Source organism: Fukomys damarensis, unplaced genomic scaffold, assembly GCF_012274545.1.
Source record: "Fukomys damarensis isolate Sample0158 unplaced genomic scaffold, DMR_v1.0_HiC HiC_scaffold_23, whole genome shotgun sequence".
Classification (NCBI taxonomy): Eukaryota; Metazoa; Chordata; class Mammalia; order Rodentia; family Bathyergidae; genus Fukomys; species Fukomys damarensis.
This window is the reverse complement of record NW_022900935.1, coordinates 31930731-31944494: the sequence shown is the minus strand read 5'-3', so window position 1 is coordinate 31944494 and position 13764 is coordinate 31930731. Positions and strand designations below refer to the sequence as shown.

The following is a 13764-nucleotide window of genomic DNA, read 5'->3' as shown; positions in this document are numbered from 1 at the left end:
CCCCCCCGCCCCAACTAAGAATTGAACTCAGGACCTTCCGCTTATCCGGCAGCTCTGGAGCCGCTGAGCTACATCCTCAGCCCTGCTGCCCTTTATTTCGATATTAACTGTAATTTGGCATGGGCTAATGTGGGGGACTGCCCCTAACTGCTGTGTCTGCGATCTGGATCTGGTTCCTTCTGATACATTTTCTTTTGAGCCACTTTACAGTAAACACAAACATTCTAGAACATAAATTCACTTGTGATTTTCATGTTTTGAAACACCTCATTTCCTCTCGTATTTACGTAGTCAACAGTAAATCTTTGACCACTTTGTAGTAGGCGCTGGCAATTCAGACAGGACTACAGTGCCATAATGCAATAGTTGCCCAGTAAGGAGCACATATCGTGGCAATCTTAAAGTGTATATAGTCTTTAGATATTCATATAGCTATCAAATTTAGAGATACAAGTATTAGTTGCCATAAAATGTATTTATAAAACCAAATAAGAAGGCTGCAGTTGTAGAGCACTTGCCTAGCATGTTTAAGATCCTGGGTTCAATCCCTAGTACTGCAAAAGATAAATAAACCTGATTATCTCAGCCCCTCCCACCTCAGAATGTGGTATTTGATATTGCACCTGACTCTGGACATAATGCGAGCATCAGTTCACCGATAAGACAGGGTTCTGTAGTGGTATACAATGTTATTAATAATAGTAACTATTTGGGTTTATGTATAGTATATAAGCACTATGATTAACAGCCTGTATGAAGAGAGGATTTGCATAACATTATGAAGTTTAACTGACTTTATGCTTGAGGGGATTTGTTTGTTTAATTTTAGGTTTTGGGTTGGAGGATAGTTGCAAGTATTGTTTGGTCTGTGGTGCTTCTGCCTGTATGTACAACAGTGTTTATAATCTTCAGCAGCATTGATTTATTTCATCCCATACAATGGCTATCAAGTAAGTGATATTTGATTTAAGAAAACAAATTTATAAGGCCTACTTCTCAACACAGTTGCATTGTGTTTCAAATAATTTATTTTTAAATTGATATTGATATATCAAAACATTTACTTGAAATAAGTTTAAGGCACTCTGTATAACACACTACCAAAGTAATAAGTCCATCAGACTATGATGACAGGAACAAAAAAGAGATCTTTAGATGACCACATAAAGGAAAGCTTAATTTTTGTTTGTCTTTCCACTTTATAGTTTTATTGATATTGTTTCTCTTTGTAAAAAAGAACTGTTCCTGTCATCTATTTAAAATTGTAGATAGAGGGCTGAGGTATAAGTCATTTAAAATAAATTGTATTGTAGTTTTAAAGTATCTAGAGCCATATCCAAATAATTCACACTTGAGTTGATGTCCATTTGGACTTGTAAGCAGTGTATAATTAAATTCTTAGAGAAAAAATATTCTTAGAGCAAAGATAAGTATTAAAGTTAAAAGTTATAGTTGTGGTTCACAGTTTTTATATTGCAGTGTCCTGAATATGACCACAAACCTGAATAAACCTTACTAATTCATCTTTTCATGTTTTAGATTCTTTCAGTGACCTGTACAGTTCCTATGTAGTCTTTTACCTCCTGCTGCTATCAGTGGTAATAATAATAATAAGTATTTTCAATGTTGAGTTCTATGCAGGTGAGTTTTAAATGTTTAACCTTTTAAAAAATTCGAATTTAGCTTACTAAGGGAAGACTCAGTGCATTTTGCATATGGATCTGTCTAATAGGCTGAGCTCTGTGTCAGGATTTTAAAGATATGTACAGAATCATATACTTTAAATATTGTACCTTATACTTCATTTTGGTGCTAGTTTCTCTTAAAGTATATTTAGACCTCTTAGGACAAATCTTGCCTGATTCTTCTTATGTAGAGTACCTAGAATAATCAAATGTATAGAGCTATCGAAGTGGTGGAGTAGAATGATTGGTTGGGTACGAGGAGGATTCTTTAAACCAAATCTTGGAAGAAGAGCTGTAGTAAGTAGACAAAGAAGGAAAGTGATGTTCCAGAGAGAAGATATAGCACAGTGATGTTGAACCTTTTAGAGTGAGTGGCCAAGTTGCAACCTGAAATTCACTTTTTAAGTGCCAACGTTGCAATTAAACATGAATACTGAGGTTTTTAGTTTGAAAAAACAACTGTTACCTGATGCGTGGCTGCTGGGGCGACTTGGCTCAAATACTGACAGTGGGTACTGCATGCCCAGTGTGCCACATGTGGCGTAGGTTTGCCAGCACTGACCTAGCATGTAAGAAGGTGGAGTGACAGGAGAAGTTGGCGTACTCAGTGTTAGAGGTCAGTCCCACAGCCAGTCAACACTTGGGGCATTTCTTGGGGAAGAAAGAGGTGATGGCATTCTGTTCCCCAAAGTGCAAAGTACCTAAGCCCTCTCCTCCTTTCACACTTGGTTTTCTGCTTCCCCTCTGTGTCTTTCTTTTTGAGTATATTAAAAGGCTAGTACCTGCATAGATAGGCCAGGGGGCCTTGGGGCTAGCTATTTGCAGAGGTAAATGTCTCTTCCCACCTACAGTCACTGCCCTTATGTCACTTCAGTCTCTTCTAGAATACTTTAATTGTCAGAAAGTTACTAAAAATTCCCATAGGGTGTCAACACTGTGTTGCATGAATGCTTATAGTCCCAGCTACTCTGGAGGCTGAGGCATGAGGATCTCCTGAGTCCGTGATTTTGGGATCAATTGTAGTCAGAGCCCTTCTCAAAAACAGAATAATAATCCCATACCAACATTTATTTTAGTATTCAATGTTGCCAATGTTTGCCTACTATGTGGTTATTTTTCACAGATGAATCATGTAAGGGCAGTTTCAGATGTTGAAATAGAGAAAACTTGCTAGAGGATAGGAACTTTTTATTTTTATTTGTTTGTTTTGTTTTTTTGAGACAGGGTCTTTCTTTGTAGTTCAGGCTGGTTTTGAACACATTGTTGCCCAGGCTGGTCGCAAACTCATGGTGATCTATGATGCTTAGGAGAGTGCCAGGGTTGGCATTACTTCAGCCATCAGGAAATTTTAATTTTTAAAAAAGATATTAAATATGCTCTCTCTAGGTTTCATCTCTGCATTCTTTGACTTTTCTTCTTTTGGTGTATGCTTGTCTTTATTTGTTCTTGTCTCAGCATTTTTTTTTTCCTTCTTAAGACAGGGTCTCACTGTGCAGTTCAGGCTGGCCTTGAACTTACCCTGCAGCTGGTAGCCTAGCACAGTGATCCGTGTATCTCAGCTTCTGAGTGCTAGTTTCAGGTTTTTCTTTCTTTTTAAGCTTACAGTCTTTCCCTACTATGTTTTGTGTTGGATTATGGGTTTCTTTCTGGCCCTGGAATATTTTTGGAGGGATGAGAGGGAATAATTGAGATTCTCTGATTTCATACGGTGCAAGCGTAGAGCCATAGTAATGCATTTTCTTTGCAGTTGTGCCATCCATTCCCTGCTCCAGACTGGCGCTGATAGGGAAGATCTTGCACCCTCAGCAGCTCTTGCACTCGTTTGTTCATGCGGCGATGGGGATGGTGATGGCCTGGTGTGCAGCCGTGATGACGAAGGGCCAGTACAGTTTCCTGGTGGTGCCCTGCACGGGTGCTGAGGGGTAACATAAATGTGTTTTTTCTTTCTAAATAGCCTGCTTCAGTTACTAAGCCAAAGGTGACCCATATAGGTTAATAATTTATGGACGTTCTTTGTTTTCCAGACTTCTATCACAGGTGCTTACTTGTATACATCAGTTTCATTTTTATTTTTATTTATTTATTTATTTATTTATTTTGAGACAGGGTCTTACTGTGTAGTTCAGGCTGGCCTTGAACTCACATCAGTCCTCCTGCCTCAGCCTCCAGAGTGCTGGGAGTACAGATGTGCTCCACCAAGCCCAGCAACATCAGACATTTTGGATGTCTTTTTTTTTTTTTTTTTTTTCCCCTTTTGGTTCTGGGGATTGAACTCAGGACCTTGCAGTTGCAAGGCAGGCAGTGGAGCCACTGAACTAAATCTCTGGCCCTTGATGTCTTATGTTTGTTGAATTTAGCAAAAATTTTAAAACATTTGTGTATAGAACATGCTCTGTTCTAAGTGCTGTTGGATTTATGAGAGTGATTAAAACATAGACTAAGGGCCGGGGATTTAGCTCAACGGTTCGGTGGCCTACCTTACAAGCGCAAGGACCCAAGTTCAATCTCCGGTACCAAAAAAAAAAGAAAAAAAATAGACTAAGTTCCTTGATTGCTGAGAACATTAGGAAAATTAAAATAGGTGAATATAATGGGAAAAAGGAAGTGAGATGTGGGGATAGAACCTGAGGGAGTTCAAAAGGAGGGAGGATCTGTAGGTGTTCTTGAAAGTAGGTTTGTATGTAGGTCGGAGTTTGAAGGGAAGGTGTTTTGGAAAGGAATTAAAAGGAAGAATTTAGAAATGATTATAACTGCCTTCTTTACAGAGCTTTTTAAATTTTGAAACTTAGGGTTAGGGTTAACAGTTTAACATGGCATTGATATACATGAGTCACAAGTTGAGCGAGGCGTGGTGATGCAAGCCTGTAATCCCAGCTACTCTGGAGGCAAAGGAAGAAGGACTACATTTGAAGCCCTGCTTGGGCAGCTTAATGAGACCCTTTCTCAAAATAAAACAAAAGGAGCTGGGCATGTAGCACACTGGTAGTAGAGTGTTTGCTTAGCCTACGTGAAGCCCTGGGTTCAATCCTCAGTACCAGAAAAAATAAAAATTACATGTTGATATTTTTGACTTTAAAAATTAAGAGGGCCGTGGCTTATAGCTATGTGGTAGAGCACTTACCTGGTATGAGTGAGTCCGTGAATTCAGTTCTCAGCACTGCAAAATAGATTACCAGAGTTTTTTTGTTTGTTTGTTTTTTTGGTTTTTTGAGACAGGGTCTCACACTGTAGATCAGGCTAGCTTTGAACTGTGTAACTCAGGCTGGCCTCACATGCAGTGATCCTCTTGCCTTAGCCTCCCCAGCACTGGTATCACAGGCGTGCACCACCATGTCCGGCTGTACTGAATACTTGATTTACTTTTTGTGCTCAGCCATTTTAAGAGGAAGTTTCTTTTTTCTTTATTCCTTTTTGGGATGAGTTTTCTTTAGTGCAAACTGTCCTATTGGCAAACATGAAATGGTAAAAGACATCTGGGAATATAGGCTTATTGTGAATAAGGGTTGCTAAGCCTGGATGAGTCTTCTTTTTTTTTTTTTTTCTTTTTTTTCTTTTGCTGATCTCTTCAGCAGAGATGGCAGTGAAGGCTTCTCAACAAGTTGTTGAGAAGAGTAACTTGTTATAAATACATTTACTAGTGATTTCAGTGTCAGAGACCTTAGTGCGACTAATCTCTTCCTCATCTTGTAGCTCAGGCTCCAGAAAACAATCAATCTGGAATCTTATGGAGATGGATGTCAGGGTATCCAGGGCGTCTGTACTCCATGGGAAGTTGACTCTTACTCAATCATATGTTCCCTCTGAACACCCTCGGATGTTTGCTGGATTATAGAAATGCCGAGGAGTTTTAAGAGCTTGATCACCAAAATCTTGTGCTTAAAATTAAAGGATGTAAGAAAAAGATGATAGAGTAGTGGCTTATGACACTACTGTGTGTCCACCAAGGGAATCCTCTTGGATTTAACTAAATATTCAGAACTTCACAACTCTAGATTGTCATCTGGGAAACATCATGACTTTTTCTTCATTCAGCAGGAGTTCTGGACTCCATTCGTACAGGCAGCAAGCCCCACACCATTTGTGAGTTCTTTCTTTGACTGTGAGTCAGTTCAGGTACAAGAGTGGGGATCCATGTCACACAGTATGGATTTTCCTGCCTCAAAGGCTTTGTGCCCCAAGGGATCTGGTATCTCTTATAGCAACTTTATAGCCATAGCGTGTAGAGGTCCTGAGAGGGATGTCTGGTGTGAGAGACAACATGGAAAGAAGCCATGACAATCTTAGGTTTATATAGTTTGTTTATGATTCCTCTCATTCCAGATGTGGTTACCAAATTATAAGTGATATCACTTCCATTATAGACATTCTTACCCACATCGGGTTTATAGGGCAACAGCGAGAGTCAGAATCTCTTGCCTGGGCCGGGGATTTAGCTCAGCGGTTCGGTGGCCTGCCTTGCAAGCACAAGGACCCGAGTTCAATCCCTGGTAATAAAAAAAACAAACAAAAAAAAGAATCTCTTCCCTTTGATAAAGAGGCTTGTTAATCTTTTGCTCACACTTACCTAAAATGAGCCATTTTGTTAGAATTTGGACATTAAGTGAGAACTTTGCCTTTGGTAAATTTTTTATTTGGCTTCAGTAAATATGAAGCCCCAAACAGTGATCTGTGTCTCTAACAGTTAATAACTTTTCTTCTTCAGCTTAGATAGACCTGTTGCACAAACCTGCTTAAATGAACATCATCTTTTTTTTCTACTGGCTGGAGCATTCATGGGCTATAGCTATAGTCTTCTGTATTTTGTTAACAACATGAACTACCTTCAGTTTCCAATAATACAGGTAAGAGATCATTCAAGCATTACTGATACCAGAATTTGACAGCATTAAAATTTCCTTGGTGGCCGGGCGTGGTGGCACACGCCTGTAATCCCAGCACTCGGGAGGCTGAGGCAGGAGGATCGCTGTGAGTTCGAGACCAGCCTGGGCTACATAGTGAGTTCTAGGTCAGTCTCAACTACATAGTGAGACCCTGTCTCGAAGAAACAAAAGATTAAAAAAAATTTCCTTGGTGAATATATTTAACAGTCCTCATATGGTTAATTCAAGAGTCGATCAACAAAACGTAAGACTGAAATCCTCTAAATTCATGAGACTTTATCGTATTTTTGAGAGCTGTAACTACCCCTTGTTGCTAGTCTTAGCACTGCTTTTTCTACCTCCCTGCTAGGTTGTGGCACTTGCTGTGACCTAGCAAGGCTGAGGAGGAGGAAGACGAGGAGGAGGAGGGTAACATTCATGAAGAATACCTTTGTGCAGCTATAAGCTTGTCTTTGAACTTGAGGATCTCATGAGCTTGAGGCTACATCACTGGTTTTAGAATACTCTCACATCCTTTTCAGAACAATATGCGTGTAAAGAAATAACACTTTCACCTGGTTTGAATGATGTAGTATAAACTATCTTTCAGTGGGTTCTTTGTTTTTTGGGAAGTGGGGATTGAACTCAGGTCTTTCACGCCCGCCAGGAAAGCAGTGTGCTGCTGAGCTATATCCCTGGCCCTTCGATGTTTGTTGTTGTTGTTGTTGTTTTTTGTCTTTTTCTTGAGTGGGTTTTTAAACAACTAATCTGATAGGAATTGTTCTGGAACTTAGAAGTCACCTCTTCTGGCAGGAGGGAGAACCATCGGTTGAGAAGTCTCAGTGTTACATCTGGGCTCCTCCCAGCCTGTTTCTACTCCTCATTGTGTTGTTTGTAATCCACTTTGTTCCTGGTCTGCCAGGCTGAGGACTGGCATGGAGCAAAAATGTTCAAACTAGCCCCTTTCTGTGAGAACCCACACTGGTAGGAGTAACGGATGTGTGAAAATGATATGGCATAATGGGAATATAACCTATGAGAGTGGTGTGTTCGGGTTCTGTTCAGGTGTGACAGCTAAAATTGTCACATATGCCTGTGGCATCCATGAGAACAGTCTGCTAAGAGTACCCATTCTGCAGAGATAATGCTTACTGAAGAATCTGGCCCTTACCTTCCTGCAGTCTGAGTGAAGAAAAAGGCCTTGATTAAAAGCCCTTTTTAGCTTATAAGGATGAATTAAAAGTAGGATACCAACTTTGCTACCTCAAAGTTTCACAAGGAGAAAAACCTTGGTAAGTGAATTTAGAGCCAAACATAATAAAGAGTATAGACAGTGAGGGGAAGAGTTAGAGAAAAATGAGATGCCGCAGATTACTTTGCTGGAAGTAACCAGATGTTTAACATCACAGATGTGCTGTTTAGGAGTAGTCTAGTAGTTGACAACGCTCATAAATTGTCTCTACCATATAATACCAAATTTATAAAATTTAGTACCAGAATTTTTTTGTAATTTCTTTTGATAAAATTCTGGATTTCTTTTCTTGAAGGTGGCGGGGAACAGGGTCTCTGTGTGTAGTTCAGGCCTTGAACTCATTTTGTAAACTAGGCAGGAATCAAATTGGTAGTGATCCTCCTGCCTCAGCCTCCTGAGTGCTGGTTACAGGTGTGTGGCCCCATGCCTGGCTGGACATTTATTTTTGAAATGAGTTCTTGCCTCCTAAATGCTGGGATTACAGGCAAGCACCACTGTACTCTGTCCATTTACGTCTTAAGGTTTTGTTTTGGTACCAGGAATCAAACTCAGGGCCTTGAGCATGTCAGGCAGGTGCTGCACTACTAAGCTACATCCCTGGCCCTCATTTACTTCTTTTTTTTTGTTTGTTTGTGTTTGTTTTTTTTTTTTGGTACCAGGGATTGAACTCCGGTCCTTGTGCTTGCGAGGCAGGTGGTGGAACCACTGAGCCAAATCCCTGCCCCCCCCACTTTTCTGTGCCAGAGATCTAATTTGGGACCTTGAGCTTGCCAGGCATGTGGCGGAGCCACTGAGCTATATCCCTGGCCCTCCTCATTTACTTCTTTAGCAGCTAAGCTCACTAGAAAATGTGAGACCTTTAAAAAAGATATTTTTTTGTGAAGAGTAACAACTGTTATCATTATCATTTTTGGTGCTGTCAGTCTTCATTCCAATAAAAATGGTAACATTTTTATGATGAAATATTTGAATACTGTACCATAGATAAATTAAAAGTCTCCCTCTACTACTCCCTGGCCATACTCAATCTTTGTACCTGTTAACCATTGTTATCAGTTTATTTTTCCAGACCCTTTACTGTACATTAACACATAGGTATACCTGTAATATTTTATGGATAGAGTTACATAAGTAGCCCCTTATGTATACTGTGTAGTAATTACCTTTACATGTAACCTGTGAAAAATTAGATATTTTTAAAATGTAATTTTAACCAATTTGCCTTTATGCCTATTAGATTTTTCCTTTTTTTTTTTGGGTACTGGGTATTGAACTTGGGACCTTGGGCTTGCAAGACAGGCCGCAGAACCACTGAGTTAAATCCCTGGCCCCACCCTTACCACATTATTAATGATTGGCTGATAGGGAAAAGCAGAATGTTTGTGTGTAGTAAAATGACAAAGAAATATACCTCAAGACAGGGCTTGTGTCTGGGATTTGGCTCAGTGGTTCTGCCATCTGCCTTAGAAGCACAAGGTCTCAAGTTCAATCCCTGGTACCCCTGCCCAAAAAGGGACGGGGTTTGTCAAACTCTAGGCCAGTAAGACTGTTGAAAACATTAACTGAGGGGTTTATAGAATATTTAGCCTATTGCCTGCTGCATAGTAAATATTCAGGAAAGTGTAACTCATAGCTAAATCACAGAAATCCTACAAGGAATTTGAAAGCTCTTCAGCTTGGGATCAAGGGGAAGTAGTGTCTGTGGATCTATTAAACTGTCTCCCTACTTCTCAGGCCCCCTCCATACCCTTATGGGTAATGGTTTAGGGGAGAGCTGCAGTATCAGGACAGGGCGGTAGCACCCAGTGGCTGCATGGAATAGTACAATTCCACTTCTTGTGCTTTGAAAATATTTGAATAACCAATATGATTGAGGTTGCAGAGTTTATATTTATTTATATGGGCTGCTGTTTGTAAGATGATGCAGGTATCTGCAGAGAGGTTATAAAGATGTAATTTTTGCCCAGTACCATGATTCATTGCTATTCTTTAGTTTCTATAATTTCTTAAAGAAGACCAGTCCTATTATAACACCAAAAAAGGCAGAATTTAGAAAATTTAATTTATTAATTAGGTTTCCTAATATTCTTTACAATAATTTATGTTTTCCATTGGTATTTTAGGGGGTGAAGAGTGGAAAGGAGAGGAAGCAGACAACCCTTATAAGTGCAGGGTTTTCAAGAAAAAAATTTGGTATTTTTTTTATTTGATTCTTTTCTCTTAGATTGTTAGAATTAGCAGGTACCCACTAAGGAACTATTTATTTTTAACCGGTTCAGTCTTATCTTACATATAATTAGAGAAATGTAATTTGTTTGGAGTTGTATAGAAAGAGAAAACAGTAGGGCTCAACATCTCCTGATTCCAGGTCTAGTTAGTATCTTCTTTATTACCTCCCATTTTTCTGCAGACAATTTAATGTAAAGGCAGTGTGCATTATTATTATCATTATTATTTTGGTACCAGGGATAGAACTAGGGACCTTGTGCTTGCAAGGTGGGCATCAGAACCACTGAGCTAAATCCCCAGCCCAAATGTGCATTATTTTTAAGATTACACACTCCGAGGCCAGCCTGATTGGATTCATATCTCTTACTTTCCTTTTGCCAGCTAGTCACATTATTATTTAACCCGTTGTGCTTTGATTTCCTTATCTGTAAGATGAGGGTAATAATAGAGCCTCCTCATAAGTTGTTAAGAGTTTTAAATGGATTTATGTGTTTCTCCTGGCTTGCACCACCAGTGGTACACGCATGACTGCCCCACAGGTAGTTTGAACCACCTGTGGTTAACTATTTAACATCAGACAATGGAATTTAAATCAGAGCCACCCAGCAGGGAGACAGGAATTACAGTCTTGTCATGAATGTGTTAATGGGAAGTACCCTAAGAATGTTACATGCTATTCTTGTGGTGGTAGCCTCCTATTATGATTTATATCAAGAATCCCCTCCCCAAAGCCTCTTGAACTCAGAGCTGGGGCTCTTGGAAGGTGGTTGAATCATGGGGGTGCTGTACTCACCAGTGGATCATTCTGATGAGTTTATATGATAGCTGAATATGTTATGAGGTGGGGCCTGATAGGAAGAGGTGGTTCACTGGGTGTGTGACCTAGAAGGGTATATCTCCCTCCCTGGTTCCTCCCTTCTCTACTGCCGAGCTACCATGAAATGAACAGATTTTTTTCTGCCATTCCTTTCTACCATGTCCTTTATTCCTTGTAGCCTGCTGACCATGGACTGAATCCTCTGAAACTATGAGCCAAAACAAACCTCTTCTTTAAAGTTGTGGGTCTGAGATATTGTTTTTTTTTATTTTGTTTTTTTGAGACAGAGTCTCGCTTTGTAATGTAGGCTGGGCTTGAACTCGCTAGGTAGCCCAGGCTGGCCTTGAACTCATGGTAGTGTTCCTGCCTCACCTTCTCGAGTGCTGGGATTCCAGGCGTGTGCCACCTTGCCTGGCATTTGGGTATCAGATATTGTGTCTCAATGATGAGAAAGTGACTAAGACACACTTTGGCACTAAGCGTGGTCATTTGTGTGACATGTAGTTTAGAAGCCTTTGACACTGGTTCTCAAAAGGAGTTTGGAAAGCTTTGTAGATACTGACTAGAAAATCCCTGTAGTGCTGTAAGTGGACATTGACGAGAGATTCTGGTTGGATCTCAAAAGACCAAATTGGTGGTAAAAATGCACACTGTAAAGACCAGGCTCAGGAGGTTTCAGTTAAGAACAAGGATTCCATTGACAGGTTAAAGGCCATGTGTGTTACACAGTGGTAGAAAATTTGTCCACTTTTTGATCATATGCTGAGACTTTGCAGGAGACTGAGATTAAGTTATGATGTACTAATTAATCTGGCAGAGAAAATTTCAAAGTGATGTTGAGGTTTGGTGTGGGTCCTCCTGGTAACTTTTAGCCTTATCTACCATGAGAACCAGGACCAAAAGACAGAGCTAAGTAATTTAAAAATCTTTTCTGGTTACCAAAGAGATAGGGCCTGTAAAGTTGGGACCTGTAAAGTTTTGGCAGAAGAGTTTTATTGATAAAAAAGATTTTAAAGAAGACCCTTACGGGACTGGGGATTTAGCTCAGTGGTTCTGCTGCCTGTCTCATAAGTGCAAGGTTCCCCAGTACCCAAAAAACAATAACAACAACAAAAAACAAGAAGAACCTTACATCAGGACAATAAAAAAGATGGCTTAAGGACATCTCAAAAATCATTAAGACCCTACCTTTCCCTGGGTCAAAGGTACAAAAAGTAAAACACTTTGCATTAAAAAGAGAGTCCTCATGGGCTGGGGATTTAAAGATCAAAAGTTTGATCCCCAGTCCAAAAATTGGTTTGCCAAAATTAATTTAATAGTGCTCAACCATCCAGGCACTGGAAAGCCTCTATAGTGATAATCCAAGGGTACCCAGCTACTGCCTGAGCAGACAGCTGACCTTGGTGACAGCTACATGGGCATTGGTTTTACAGACATACAAAATAAAAAAGTTGGGTCAAAGAGGCTTTTACTCAGATTTTAGAAAAAGATCTGGGAGACTGGGCAGAAATGGCCCAGAGAGGGCAGTGTGTAAAATTGTGTTTAAAACCAAAAGTACAGTAGAGACCCCCAGAAGTTGGAAAAATCAGGAAGGTAGAGCATCTGGAAAAAGCCACAGATGTTGAACAAAGCCAGCCCAAGAAAGAGGCAATGAGGGCTGTAACTGGCAAGCTGGAGGGCAGGATTGCCCACGTCCTTTGGAGCACACATCTCGCCACACCTTGCCCTGAGTGCTAGAGCTGAAAGATACAATATTTGCTCTACCTGGTTCTGTTTCCTTTTTATCTTTCTGTTCCTTTTAGTTTGTCTTAAGCCCTTGTATATTGTTGTGTATCTATAGTATTTAGATTTCTTTTTACTTTTTAGAGGGGTTCACAGCTTAAAGTTTGTGTTAGTCTCACGTGAAACTTTGGACTTAGACTTTTCAGCAATGCTAAAACTATTAAGACTTTAGTCACTCTTAAAGAGACTAAATAAATTTTACATGAAAACATACATGAGTTTTTCCGGAGCCAGTAACAAAATGTTATGATTCGTGTCAGAAATGCCCCTCCCCACCAGAGCTTCATGTGCTTAGAGGTAGGGCATTCATTCATTCATTTAAAGTCTTGCTGTGTAGTTCAGGCTGTCTTTGAACTTACGGTGTAGCCTAGGCTAACCTCAAACTCACAGTGATCCTCTTGGCTCAGCTTCCTGAGTGCTGGGAATACAGGCATGCGCCACCATGCCTGGCAGAGGCGGGGCTTTTAAATGGTGGTTAGATAATGGAGGTGTTATGTGCATGTATGGATTAGTCCACTGATGAGTTTGTAGCTAAATGTGTTGTACAGGTGAGGCTTGGTTGAAGGAGGTAGGTCACTGCAGGTGTGATCTCAAAGGATATCTCTCTTTTCTCTTTCTGCTTCCTGGTTGCCATAGTACAGACAGCTTTCTCTGAGGACAGGCCCTTTCTCTGTGCCATTTCTCTCTTACAACTTAATGCATAAAATATGTTTAGGGCAGTTCTGGGTATATTGTAAGTACCTCAAGGATGATAGCCACTGTTGTTGCTATGGTAGTCTCCTATTCCCCCTGGTTTTACTTTCCACATTTTTACTTACTTACATTTTTATTGTGGTCAGCCACAATCTTAATATTAAATAGAAAATTCCTGAAATAAATAAGTCATAACTTTTAAATACTTTTTGTTAAAGCATATTATTTTAGTTGTTGTATTTTATTACTTGTTAATTGTTACTGTGCCTAATTTATTATATTATTTACCATAAGTATATACAGTGTATTATAGAAATAAACTACATGTAAGGTTCAGTACTTTCCATGGTGTCAGGCACTTACTGGAGGTCTTGGAAGAGTATCCGCCATGGATAAAGGGGGATTTCTGTGTTGTTGCTGGTTTTTTTTTTTTTTTTTTTTTTTTTT

The 13764-nt window shown here is 39.8% G+C and overlaps 1 protein-coding gene across 4 annotated transcripts in view; it reads left to right on the top strand.

The window, feature by feature from the left end:
• Nucleotides 1-13764, top strand: part of Ndc1 (NDC1 transmembrane nucleoporin) — a 50993-nt gene that overhangs the window by 1322 nt on the left and 35907 nt on the right. For 2 of the 4 annotated variants that reach the window (XM_010610361.3, XM_010610359.3), the window contains exons 2-6: nt 830-950; nt 1540-1641; nt 3433-3607; nt 5718-5765; nt 6388-6526. In XM_010610361.3, the coding sequence (XP_010608663.1) occupies nt 830-950; nt 1540-1641; nt 3433-3607; nt 5718-5765; nt 6388-6526 (585 nt within the window). The remainder of the gene's footprint in view (nt 1-829; nt 951-1539; nt 1642-3432; nt 3608-5717; nt 5766-6387; nt 6527-13764) is intronic. The other 2 variants (XM_010610360.3, XM_010610362.3) reach the window with 2 other exon arrangements.